Source organism: Hemiscyllium ocellatum, chromosome 17, assembly GCF_020745735.1.
Source record: "Hemiscyllium ocellatum isolate sHemOce1 chromosome 17, sHemOce1.pat.X.cur, whole genome shotgun sequence".
Classification (NCBI taxonomy): domain Eukaryota; kingdom Metazoa; phylum Chordata; class Chondrichthyes; order Orectolobiformes; family Hemiscylliidae; genus Hemiscyllium; species Hemiscyllium ocellatum.
This window is the reverse complement of record NC_083417.1, coordinates 56,947,935-56,962,253: the sequence shown is the minus strand read 5'-3', so window position 1 is coordinate 56,962,253 and position 14,319 is coordinate 56,947,935. Positions and strand designations below refer to the sequence as shown.

The 14,319-nt window shown below is 42.5% G+C and overlaps 1 protein-coding gene across 1 annotated transcript in view; it reads left to right on the top strand.

Annotated features, from left to right (window-relative positions):
• slc12a3 (solute carrier family 12 member 3) overlaps positions 1-14,319 on the top strand; it is a 65,137-nt gene that overhangs the window by 19,601 nt on the left and 31,217 nt on the right. Inside the window, exons 7-10 of the mRNA XM_060837775.1 lie at positions 133-244; positions 1,509-1,636; positions 3,534-3,618; positions 7,229-7,383. Of these exons, the coding sequence (XP_060693758.1) occupies positions 133-244; positions 1,509-1,636; positions 3,534-3,618; positions 7,229-7,383 (480 nt within the window). The remainder of the gene's footprint in view (positions 1-132; positions 245-1,508; positions 1,637-3,533; positions 3,619-7,228; positions 7,384-14,319) is intronic.

Below are 14,319 nucleotides of genomic sequence, written 5' to 3'. Positions count from 1 at the left end.
TTTAGCATTATTTACATCCTCCAGTTCATTGATCCACCATTTTTGGTTTTAGTTGTACTGGTGGGGGCAAGGCTACAATTTTCCCGCTGTTTTCTGTGATGAAGAATGCCCCTTCTTTTTCCTTTCTGATAGGCACAGGTTGGCTTCTTCTTTGTGATGTTGATTTCCTTTGCAAACTATATTGTGGGGACGTTTATCCCAGGATCGCAAGAAAAACAGGCCAAAGGCTTTTTCGGCTATAGAGGTGTGTACTTAGGTTTCTAACTTGTGGAGGTTGCTTATTTTCAAGCTACATTTTCTTAAGTCCCTTTTTAATTATTACATCTGAATGAACATCAATGTTTTGAGGAGTTTTACAGTACAGTTGTGGCGAAATGTATGTTGGGGCACAGACTGCTAATATTCTGCAGATTGTGTGCCCAATTAGATTAGATTAGACTTACAGTGTGGAAACAGGCCCTTCGGCCCAACAAGTCCACACCGACCCGCCGAAGCGAAACCCACCCATGCCCCTACATTACCCCTTACCTAACACTACGGGCAATTTAGCATGGCCAATTCACCTGACCCGCACATCTTTGGACTGTGGGAGGAAACCGGAGCACCCGGAGGAAACCCACGCAGACACGGGGAGAACGTGCAAACTCCACACAGTCAGTCGCCTGAGTCGGGAATTGAACCCGGGTCTTCAGGCGCTGTGAGGCAGCAGTGCTAACCACTGTGCCACCGTGCCGCCCACGGGAGCTTCAGTCTGTCCCCATGCCCTGGGTTAGGGAATGGGGAAATCAGATGTTTCCTGCTCCTGACTTCAGTGACCTTTGCTGAAAAATAGGTGCAAGTGACTGTTGAATGAGGATAGAGTTGAGTTTGATTCCTCGTGGATGAATACTCTGGCACTGATCACTGTCTGAGCTCACAAATGAGGAATAAGCACTTTGGCAAAGTAGCCAGATTTCATGGAGCACTACTTCAGTGTGAATCACTGCCTTTGGCAGGAGAGTAGGATGGCAGGAGGTTAACTTTTTATACCATCTCTGACATCCTCATTCGATATTTCTTACCTTGGAGCCCTTTGAATTTGTTTTGAATCATGTATGATAATAAGCATTTTCTCTCTGTTCATTCTATCCCGCAGTAGAGAAAACAAGCAGCACTTTGATGGAAGGCTTGTGCTCGAAAAGTCGACTCTCTGATCCTCAGATGCTGTTGTGCTTTTCCAGCGCCACACGTTTTGACTCTGCAGAATAAGGCAGTGTTAACAAATGTAAAACACAATGTTGTTTGGTGAAAGTGTTTTGTATTAGGATGTATTCACTGAACAACCTGCTGTGAATTGCTACCACATTGGTAACTTCAAGCTATTTTGACTGGGTTTGCTTCGGTTGTTTTACAATTGATTGCAGCACTCAGAACATGATGTCTTGTTGTACTGATGCATGGTGATTGGTTGGATTCAGACAGTGGTGTCCACCTCTGCTGTTCACTCTAGTGCTGATTTTGCTTTTCAGCTGATATATTTGCCCAGAACTTTTTGCCTTGCTGGCGAAGTGACTCGTCCTTCTTTGGCATGTTTTCCATTTTCTTTCCCTCTGCAACTGGCATCCTGGCAGGTGCAAACATCTCTGGCGACCTGAAGGTAATTCAAAATGCTGTGAATGAAAACATAAAAATGTAAGATTTTTTTTTTGTCTCATCCCTTTGTGGCAAGGTCTGTGCAGGTGTAAAACAGGAAGTCCTTCTTTATAGAGTCATGGAGATGTATAGCACAGAAACAAACCTTTTGCCAAAGCTATCCATGCTGACCACATATCCTAAATTAATCTAGTCCTATTTGTCCACATTTGGCCCATATCCTTCTCAACTGTTCCTATTCATATACGCATCCAGATGCCTTTTAAATGTTGTAATTGTAATAGCCCCTGGCTCTTCCTCTGGCAGTTCATTCCATATATGTAGCACCCTCTACCCCTAAGTTCCCATTTACGTTTTTCCCCTCTCAACTTAAACCTATGCTCTCTAGTTTTGGACTCCCTGATTCTGGGAGAAAAATCTTGGCTATTTATCCTATCAATGCCCCTCACTTGCAGCGATATCTTTGCAAATTTCCTACCTCCAGAAAAATATATCAACCAAGTAAAAAGGTATATTTCAGGCTTTTACAACTTAAAAAGAGCAGTAATAAATTTAATGATCAAATATCCCAAAGTATTATAAAGGAAGATAACTGCTTTCTAATGGTATTCCTGCTTGTTACTGGTTTTATGCTTTTAATTTCTGGTTTCAGACTAATTGTGGACTAGATATTTGTGTGACATCTTTCCCTCTCATGGTAATATGACTGAGGTGTGTCATATAATTGAGTATGTAATTTCCAGAAATTACTGAGGAGGAGAGTGTGTGGGAATTTGAGAAAGCTGTAGTCAATTTGCTTCCAAGTTTGTTTCTTTCACTTGATCAGGTGATGAATGCAAATGTAGAAAATGAAACTGATGTACCATTCTATACAGGAATTAAAAATTCATTAATCTTTTGAATTTCAGATAATAATAATTGGACAACTGTAAAATTGTTATCTTGCTAAAACTGATTAAAATTGGGGATGTTAAACATGCTGTCATGAAATGGATCATGTTTATTGGGAGAAAGTGGCACTTGAGGGGCTGAATACTTTGGAAAGTCAAAGTTGGGTCTGCTAAAAGAGACAAGGTTAAAGGAAGTAAGGGATAAACAATTTTTGGTTGTGTTTTCAGGCCATTTATACCTGGTCTGACCTGGGCACCTCAAATCCAAATCCAAACTCATTCTGTTTTTATTGAAGGGGCATTTCCCATGTGTCTTTGTTCTGAAATTTAGCCTGGAGTGAGCTATCTCAATGAAAATATTCTCTCCATTTTTATAAGATAAGGAATTGAAACAAACCTCATGAAGCCTGTTTGAACCTGACTTGATAAGACACAGTCAAAGTTGGATGAGTTTAACTTGCAGTATATAGAACATGAGAAAAGTTTAGGAGAAGGTACGTGCAGTTTAGCCAAACGAGCAGCTTCCTTTCTGGTTCGTGTCAGCTTCTTCATCTCAGTTTTTTAAGACTATCCCTTGGTCTTTTTCCCCAAACCTATCCAGTTGCTTCCTCAGTTTGTCTTTTTGTCCACAATCCATTTTCCAGCTCCATAAACTCAGGCATTGAGACCAGCACCCCCCACCCAGCTACTATGGAAAGTAAACTCTTTGCTCTTAGTATTGCTGTCCATCCATGACTCATCCCCTGCCCCTCTCCCCCGCCCCCAAAAGGTTGGACTGAGTTCATGATCAAATTCACAAATTGAATACCAACAGAATTTAGAACAAACACCGAGCTCAGAGGAAATCAATTAACCGAATAATCAATTATCCGAACAAAATAGTGCCCGTCCATCTCATTCAGATAATCGAGCTTCCTTGGTCTTGCCTTGTGTTAACTCATTACCATTTTCTGTCTGCAGTTAGTAACCTCCTTATGTACTGAATGGCCTCATTTGCATTGTACTTTCTAGGACCCTGCTGTAGCCATTCCAAAGGGAACTCTGTCAGCCATTTTTTGGACAGCCTTTTCCTACCTTGTAATTTCTGCTACCATTGGTAAGTTGTAGAATAATTAATTATTATTTGTCATCAGTATATAATTATGATTTCTTCTTTACTTTTGAAAGTTTATCTAAAACTTGTAGATTCATTGTTTCTTATTACAAATGATCAGGTTCCAGTTTGCTGTGTTGTTTACATCTTTTTATTCAAATTGTTCACTGTTTTTGCATAACAAAAAAAAATTGAATTATTGGTCATTGCCTTTTATCAAGTGCTTATCCAGAATCACAAGTCATGAATATGAGAACACAGTTGTATTTATTTAGGTCTCTGGGAATTCTTACTGCAAACAGTGCAAAAGGAGCTTTGCATGACTGTGCAGGCAGGGCCTCTGCTTCACTTTTGTTTTTCCCCAGAAGTTGTGATGTTGCAGGTATTGTATTATTGCACTGAAGACACAACCTCAAGTCTCTGGAGCAAGGCTTGAACCCATGACTTAAATGGTAAAGGTGCTATTAACTAAACTGAGGTAGCACACATGTAGAAATGATTGCCTGATGCAAGTGTAGGAACACTTCAGATGGTTAAGTCATATTCTTTTATCTAATGATTTGGCAGTTGTTAGCCTATTGAAATAGATGGGCAAACGCATTCAAAGAACATAACAGTGTAGTGCAGATCCTTCGGTCCTCGATGTTGCGCCGACCTGTGGAACTAATCAGAAGCCTATCTATCCTACACTATTACATTTTCATCCCTATGTTTATCCAATGGCCATTTAAATGCCCTTAAGATTGGTGAATTTACTACTTTTCCATGTCCCTACTACTCTGAGTAAAGAAACTACCTCTGACATCTGTCCCATATCTATCACTCCTCAATTTAAAGGTATCTCCCTCATGCTAGCCATCACCATCCGAGGAACAAGGCTCTCACTGTCCACTTTATCTAACCCTCTGATTATCTTAAATGTCTCAATTAAGTCACCTCTCAACCTTCTTCTCTCGAATGAAAACATCCTCAAGTCCCTCAGCCTTTTCTCATACCTCCTTCGCTCCATACCAGGCAACATCCTAGTAAGTCTCCTCTGAATCCTTTCCAATACTTGCACATCCTTCCTATAAAATGGTGACCAGAACAGTACGCAGTATTCCAAGTGCAGCTGCACTAGTGTTTTGTACAGCTGCAGCATGACCTTGTGACCCCAAAACTCAGTCCCTCTACCAATAAAAGCTAGCACACCATATGCCTCTTGACAACCCTGTTAACCTAGGTGGCAATGTACATAGACACTGAGACCTCTCCACTCATCTGCAATACCAATAATCTTCACATTAGCCCAGTACTCTTTATTCCTATTGCTCCTTCCAAAGTGAATTACCTCTCAGTTTTCCACATTAAACTCCATTTTCCTCCTCTCAGTCCAGCTCTGCAGCTTATCTATGTCCCTCTGTAACCTGCACCATTGTTCAGCACTCTCCACAACCCCACCAACCTTAATGTCATCTGCAAGTTTACTAACCTATCCTTCTACACCCTTATCTAGGTTATTTATGAAAATGACAAACAGCAGAGGCCCCAAAACAGATCCTTGCGATACACCACGAGCAACTGAACTCCAGGATGAACATTTCCCATCAACCACCACCCTCTGTCTTACTTCAGCTAGCCAATTTCTGATCCAGACAGCTAAATCACCCTCAATCCCATGCCTCTGTATTTTGTTCAACAGCCTACTATGGGAAACCTTATCAACCGCCTTACTAAAATCCATATACACCATATCAACGTCATCTACCTGTTTGGTCATCTTCTTAAAGAACTCAATAAGTTTAGTGAAGCATGACCTACACTTCACAAAATCATGTTGACTAGCCCTAATCAAATTATTCCTCTCCAAATGATTATAAATCCTATCTCTTATAACCTTTTCCAACACTTTTTGCCCACAGCTTAACTAAGGCTCACTGGTCTCTAATTACCAGGGTTGTCTCTACTCCCCTTCTTGAACAAGGGGGCACATTTGCTATCCAATGGTCTTCTGGCACTATTCTTATAGACAATGATGACATAAAGATCAAACCAAAGGCTCTGCAATCTCCTCCTTGGCTTCTCACAGAATCCTAGGATAAATCCCATCCGGCCCAGGGGACTTATCTGTTCTCACACTTTTTAGAATTGCTGACATCACCTCCTTGTGAACCTCAATCCCTACATTCCTTAAAATAATGGGTAACGGAATGATCTACAAATGTTTGAAGAAAACAATCTAAAACATTCATTCGAAGAATGAAATAGTCCTAATCATATACCAACTGTATATTAGAGTGACGATATTTGTACTTGTTGTTTGCTGTGAGTTTTTAGGTAGTTGGTTATGTCAATTTGTTAAGCAGCACAAATGCATAAATATATTACAAACAAGTGGTAAAGTGGGGTAGTATACCATCATTAACAGCAACAACACAACGATCTTCAACCAGTCACATGTTTTGTATTCCTCAGATTCCTATCCTTTTTAATTTACTCATGGGGCATGGGCATTGCTGGCTGCACAAGTATTTATTGCCTAAGTCAAATTGCCCTTGAGAAGGTGGTGGAGAGCTGCCTTCTCGAACTGCTGCAGTTCCCTTGTGTAGGTACGTCCACACTCCAGTGAGGCGGGGGAATGTTGCAGGACTTTGACTTGACAAGAGCAAACAAACACTGTAACTGGAGTATGTGACTGAATTGTTAGTAGATCTTTCAAATCTTTGTACATCAAAGCTGACATTTTCTGAGCATGCGATACAATTCGGATTCTGTGTGAAAGAATCCTGGACACTCAGCTGTACCGCTTGAGACATTAAAAATAGTTGTTGGAGGAACATAGTATCGGGCGTAGGCTATTCAGCCCTTTGAGCATGTTCTGCCATTCGGTGAGATCATGGCTGGTTTGTGGCCTAACTCCATATACCTGCTTTTGACCCATATCCCTTAATTCTTTTATTTAACAAACGTTTATCCATTTAAAATGAACAACTTATCCAGTATCTACTGCTGTTGCTAAAAACTGTTCCAAATATTTGCCACTCTTTGTATATTGAAGACTTTATTTTCATCATTCATGGGATGAGAATGGCCACTGGCTCGGCCAGCATTTATTGCCCATCCCTAATTGCCCAGGGTCAGTTAAAAGTCGATCACATTGCTGTGGGTCTGGAGTTACAAGTAGGCCAGACCAGGTAAGGATGGCAGTTTCCTTCCCTAAAGGACTTTGGTAGACCAGATGGTATTTTTTCCCCAGAATCCAACAATGGATCACTATTCGATTCTTAATTCCAGATTTTCTCATTGAATTCCAACCCGGGTCCCCAGAACATTACTTAGGTTTCTAGTGATAATACCACTAGACCATCGCCTCTCCATGACAAAGTAGTCAATTTCCTAACATCTCTCCTGAGTGGTCTGGCCCTAATTCTCGACCGTAGCCCCCTAGTTCTAGAATCCACAACTTGTGGAAATAATGTATCTATCTTGTATTTTCTTGAGGAACACTCTCTCCACCACCCCAAACACAAAGGCAAACTCCTTACCATACACCATTCTTAAAACTAGGATATAAGAATGGTCAGGTGTTCATGAAACGTATCTTTAACCTAGTTTCTTCCACCTTCCACCTTAGGATCTTGTGTGGTACGTGATGCCTCTGGTAGTCTCAATGACACCATTCTTGTCGGTTCAACGGATTGTGAGGGCATTGCCTGTGGTTATGGATGGAATTTCACTGAATGCACTCAGGCTGGTACTTGTACTTATGGACTCATTAACTACTACCAGGTAAAAACAATACAGCAGCAATTACATGTTTATACTTGAAGCAGCAAAATTATTTTTATTGCCATGGTAGATTTTGATTTAAAAGCTGGAGGAAAGGAAGTAAGGAATGGAAAAGGAGAGTTTGTCAGTTCAAATTCTCTACAATAAGAATAATTGCAAGTTAGTGTGGTACATTGGAACTGCGAATACTAGAATATTATCTTTTGCATATTTTCTGGAATTAATTGTCAGAGCATTGAAGGGGAACTTCAAAGTGTTGCATGGCACTGAATGGGAATTGTCACAGTGAAATTCTGTGTTGAAAAGATCACCATTTCTGGAGCTGAGTCAATCTAACAATCACTGTAGGATGTAAAGAGGCCAATCAGCCTGTCAAATTCATGCTTGTTCTCGGTTTAAAAAAAGACACTTGATTCAATTTCATTCCCATGCCCTTTCCCAATCATCCTATGTGTTTTTTTTTCCTGTCAGGTGCTTACCCAGTTCACTTCCGTAAGTAAGCCACGGTAAAGTTTGCCTCCACCCCATGCCGGTGCATTCTCGATTGTAAATACTGGACAAGGATTTTCTTTGTCATCTTCAGTTCTTTTGTCAATCACCTTCAATGTATGTTCTCAAATATTTGACCCAACGGGAACAGCTTCCTGATACCTAGTTTCCTCTAACTACTCTTTCCACATCCTTCAGGCTTTAGAATGCTTTGAGGGTGGCACAATGGCTCAGCAGTTAGTACTGCTGCATCAGCACCAGGGTCCGGGGGGAGGGGGGGGCGGATTTGGGTTGGGTATGGACTCAATGGACCAAATATCCTACTTCCAGACTGTAGGAATTCTGAGTCAGAGAACCATGCTGATCACCAAGTTCCTGATTTCATGGAGTCTAGGGTCTGGGCAGTACTGATGCCTCTATGACCATCAGATCATGTTGTTCCCATACCTGAGACAGACATATTCAATGAGCAGCTAGAGCTGGCCTCTGGGGCACTGCAGCTGGAGCTCAGACCTTCAGGTCCTGCCACTGGAGGTCAGGTCATGCGAAACTGTGGGTCCAGGTCTTGGGGAGTTGCCACATTCAGGCCTTGGAGGTTGCTGGGAGCACAGTCTAAGCACTGCTGTATTTTTGGAGCCACAGAAAATGGGGGAGATATTTTGCATCAGTATTTACTATGGAAAAGGATATGGAAGATATAGACTATAGGGAAATAGATGGTGACACCTTGCAAAATGTCCATATTCCAGAGGAGGAAGTGCTGGATGTCTTGAAACATGTAAATCCCCAGGACCTGATCAGGTGTGCCCTAGAACCCTGTGGGAAGCTAGAAAAGTGATTGCTGGACCTTTTGCTCAGATATTTGTATCATCGATAGTCACAGGTAAGGTGCCGGAAGACCGGAGGTTGGCTAATGTGGTGCCACTGTTTAAGAAGGGCAAGCCAGGGAACTATAGATCAGTGAGCCTGACGTCAATAGTGGGCAAGTTGTTGGAGGGAATCTTGATGGACAGGATGTACATGTATTTGGAAAGGCAAGGACTGACTTAGTGATAGTCAACATGGCTGTGTGTGTGGGAAATCATGTCTCACAAACTTGATTGAGTTTTTTGAAGAAGAAACAAAGAGGATTGATGAGGGCAGAGCAGTGGATGTGATCTATTTGGACTTCAGTAAGGCATTTGACAAGGTTCCCCATGGGAAACTGACTGGCAAGGTTCGATCTCACGGAATACAGGGAGAACTAGTCATTTGGATACAGAACTGACTCAAAGGTAGAAGACAGAGGGTGGTAGTGGAGGGTTGTTTTTCAGACTGGAGGCCTGTGACCAGTGGAGTGCCATAAGGATCAGTGATGGGTCCTCTACTTTTTGTCATTTACTTAGGAATGGCAGATGGAGTTTAATTCCGATAAGTGCGAGGTGCTGCATTTTGTGAAAGCAAATCTTAGCAAGACTTATACACTTAATGGTAAGGTCCTAGGGAGTGTTGCTGAACAAAGATCTTGAAATGCAGGGTCATAGCTCCTTGAAAGTGGAGTTGCAGGTGGATAGGATAGTGAAGAAGGCGTTTGGTATGCTTTCCTATATTGGTCAGGTATTGAGTACAGGAGTTGGGAGGTCATGTTGCGGCAGTACAGGACATTGGTTAGGCCACTGTTGGAATATTGTGTGCAATTCTGTTCTCCTTCCTATCGGAAAGATGTTGTGAAACTTGAAAGGATTCAGAAAAGATTTACAAGGATGTTGCCAGGGTTGGAGGATCTGAGCTACAGGAAGAGGCTGAACAGGCTGGGGCTATTTTCCCTGTAGCATCGGAGGCTGAAGGGTGACCCTATAGAGGTTTACAAAATTAAGTTGGGCATGGATAGGATAAATAGGCAAAGTCTTTTCCCTGAGGTCAGGGAGTCCAGAACTAGAGGGCATAGGTTGAGGGTGAGAGGGGAAAGATAGGAAAGAGACCTAAGGGGTAACTTTTTCACGCAGAGGGTGGTACGTGTATGGAATGAGCTGCCAGAGGATGTGGTGGAGGCTGATACAATTATGACATTTAAGAGGCATTTGGATGGGTATATGAATAGGAAGGGTTTGGAGGGATATGGGCCGGGTGCTGGCAGGTGGGACTAGATTGGGTTGGGATATCTGGTCGGCATGGATGGGTTGGACTGAAGGGTCTGTTTCCATGCTGTACATCTCTATGACTCTATCTGGATCCATGGGTGTATGTGTAGGGGAACAGGGGAAAGGGGGCCGCAAGGTGCTGACTGGAGCCTGAAAGGGAGGGTCAGCTAGGGCAGAGGGGAGGAATATTGAGGCTGAAAGTGAAGTGCAGGAGCAAAAAGGCTACACGTGAGGGGCAGGTACGTGGAGTCTGCATGCAGGTACAATGAAGATGATGGAACATGAACATGACCGGGTGGCAGGCAGCAACTCATAGACCAGTGCTTGGATCCCAGCTATTCTCAATGACTATTACTGATGTGGACGAGTGAAACATCTGTAATATCTCCAGATTTGCAGACGACACAAAACTGGGTGGGAGGATGAACAGTGCGAAGGCTGCAGAGATGCTTCAGTGTGATTTGGACAAGTTGAGTGATTGAACAAATGCATGGAGATGTGGATAAATGGGAGGTCACCCACTTGGGCCGCAAAAACAGGAAGGCAGATTATTATCTGATTGGAAAAGGTTGAAGTGCAATGTGATCTGGGTGTCCTTGTCCACCATTCACTGAAAGTAAGCATACAGCTGCAGCAGGCAGGAAAGAAGGCAAATGGTATACCAGCCTTCATAGCAAGAGGAGGAGTGTCTTGCTGCAATTGTACAGGGTCTTGGTGAGACAACACTTGGAGTAGTGTGTGCAGATTTGGCCCTCTTATCTTAGGAAGGATGTTCTGGCTCTGGAGGGAGTGCAATGAAGTTTTATCAGACTGATTTCTGGGACAGCAACATTGACATTTGGAGAGAGACTGGATCTGTTAGGACTACATTCATTAGAGTTTAGGAAAATGAAGGAGGATCTCTCTATAAAATTCAAACAGAATGTAACAAAATAAATGCAGGAAGGATGTTTCAATGTCTGTGGAGAACCAAGGGGTCACAGTCTAAGGATATGAAGTAGGCTATTTCGGGCTGAGATGAGGAGAATTTTCTTCAGCCAGAGTGGTGAGCCTGTGAAATTCTCTATGACAGATAGCAGTTAAGACCAAAACATCGAACATTCTCAAGGAGTTAGGTGTCGTTCTTAGGACCAAAGGTATCAAAAGTGTATAGAGAGAAAGCGGGAGCAGGGTGCTCAGTTGGATGATCAACCATGAAAGACAGCAGGCTTGAAGGACCGAGTGGCCTACTCCTCCTGTTTTCTCTGTTTCCATGCAAAGGAGGTCTCAAAAGAGAGAGAGCAGTTTTAAAGCTGTCAACAAAAGAACATTGTCTCACTGGGATCGAAGCAAACCTGAAATCACTGTGGTAATAAATTCTCGGCAAATGAATGTGGGATATCTCGCTTATGCAGTGGATGCAGTCAATTGTTAAATGTAAATCTGAAATTGAGATCTGAAATGTAGTAAAGAGAATAAATACTGCCTGATGAAAATGGTCCAGCTTTGAGCATACACAATGGAAATGCATTAGCTGTAACCTCACTAGTCTGTATAAGATGTGTTTTGGCTAATGGCTTTTTATGTTCAAAAGTTTTTGTAACTTAGTTTGGAAAATAAAACTTTTGCTGATATCTTACACAATAGACAATAGACAATAGGTGCAGGAGTAGGCCATTCAGCCCTTCGAGCCTGCACCGCCATTCAATATGATCATGGCTGATAATTCCTAATCAGTATCCGCTTCCTGCCTTATCTCCATAACCCTTGATTCCACTATCTTTGAGAGCTCTATCCAACTCTTTCTTAAATGAATCCAGAGACTGGGCCTCCACTGCCCTCTGGGGCAGAGCATTCCACACAGCCACCACTCTCTGGGTGAAGAAGTTTCTCCTCATCTCTGTCCTAAATGGTCTACCCCGTATTTTTAAGCTGTGTCCTCTGGTTCGGCACTCACCCATCAGTGGAAACATGTTTCCTGCTGCCAGAGTGTCCAATCCTTTCAGAATCTTATATGTCTCAATCAGATCCCCTCTCAGCCTTCTAAACTCAAGGGTATACAAGCCCAGTCGTTTCAATCTTTCAGTGTAAGGTAATCCCTCCATTCCAGGAATTGACCTCCCTCCCTCAATAGCCAGAATGTCTTTCCTCAAATTTGGAGACAAGAGCTGCACACAGTACTCCAGGTGTGGTCTCACCAGGGCCCTGTACAGCTGCAGAAGAACCTCTTTGCTTCTATACTCAATCCCTCTTGTTATGAAGGCCAGCATGCTACTAGCCTTCTTCACTACCTGCTGTACCTGCATGCTTGCCTTCATTGACTGGTGTACAAGAACACCCAGATCTCTCTGTACTGCCCCTTTACCTAAATTAATTCCATTGAGGTAGTAATCTGCCTTCCTGTTCTTGCCACCAAAGTGGATAACCATACATTTATCCACATTAAACTGCATCTGCCATGCATCTGTCCACTCACCTAACTTGTCCAGGTCACCCTGTAATCTCCTAACATCCTCATCACATTTCACCCTGCCACCCAGCTTTGTATCATTAAAGACAATAGACAAAATTGTCTATTGCTGTCTAATGCTGCTGTCTTAATGCAGCAGCATTAAGTGTGTACAAACACAGAGTGTGTAACCCAGAGGGACAGGTCATGAGCTGGGTGTGTTTCCCTGAGCACAGTGTTCTTGCAGCAGCATTGAGTGTGTACAAACATGGAGTGAGCACCCCAGCTTTGTACGCCTGTTATCTTGTTCCAATGTAAACTATGGTGCTTAATGCTTTCCTTGTGTCTTGTAGCTTTAAGTCGGATGGAGAGTTAGTAATTGAGAAAATAACTGAATTATTCTAATTCCGCTTCTGCATATATTAACAGAAAAACAGAAGGTATTGATACTGTGTGACTGCATCACCTAACTCATGAGTTAGTGAGAATGAAAATGTAATCGCTGAAAGTCACACTCAAAGCCATTTTGGGGGGAAAATGGCTGTTTACATAATATAAACAACAGGTTGTGTGCAATTATCTGACAAAGCTCTAGTTGTAAAATGTAATATACTGGAACCGTCACTTCTGATGGGCTCAATAAATTGAAACATAGAATGCAAAAGCAAAGCTTTTCTGCCAGTTATATAAAACCGATTGGCATTATTATTGCTGCATGACTACTGTTTCCAATGCCACATATCGGAAGTGTGTAAGGTTTTGTAATGTCAAATACATGGGGAAAGATTGTGAAGAGTGGGGTGGGTGGTAGGATTCCTTGGTCCTCTTGTTGAATGACCTCTTCCTATGCTGCATTATTCTGTTCTCTAGGACTGAAATGTGTGGGGGTGTTTAACACAACCTGTGAAGGTTAGAAATAGACACAGGATAAGGGGTTTTGAAACAGGAGAACCTCCAGGACCTATACTTTATCATAGAACAAAGAACATTACATCACAGTACAAACCCTTCAGCCCACTATGTTGAGCCACCCTGTGAAACCACTCTGAAGCCCATCGATCCTACACTCTTCTATTCTCATCCAAATGGCTATTTGATGACCATTTAAATGCCCTTAAAGTTGGCGAATCTGCTATTGTTGCAGACAGAATGTTCCATACCCCTACTACTGTGAGTAAAGAAACTACTTCTGACACCTGTCCTGTATTTATCACCTCTCAATTTAAAGCTGTCCCCTTGTACTAGCCATCACCATCCAAGTAAAAAAGCTCTCAATGTCCACTTTATCTCATCCTCTGATCATCTTATGTCTCAATTAAGTCACCACTCAACTTCCTTCTCTCAAATGGAAACAGCCTCAAGTCCTTCAGCCTTTCCTCATAAGACCTTCCCTCCATACTGCACAACATCCTAGTAAATCTCCTCTGAACCCTTTCCAATGGATCCTTCCTAGGATGCAGTGACCAGAATTGTACGCAGTACTCCAAGCGTGGCCACACCAGAGTTTTGTACAGCTGCAACATGACCTCATGACTCTGAAACTCAATCCTTCTACTAGTAAAAGCTAACACACCATGCATCTTCTGAACAACCCTACTAACCTGGGTGGCAACTTTCAGGGATCAATGTACATGGACACCTGAGTTCTGTCTGCTCATCTACGCTACCAAGAATCTTACCATTAGCCCAGTACTCTAAATTCCTGTTGCTCCTTCCAGAGTGAATCACCTTTCACTTGTCCGCATTAAACTCCATTTGCCTCTCAATTTAAAGCTGTCCCCTTGAGCTAGCCATCACCATCCAAGGAAAAAATGCCCAGCTCTACAGCTTATCTGTGTCCCTCTGTAACCTGCAACATCCTTGGGCACTATCCACAACTCCTCTAACCTTAGGGTGATC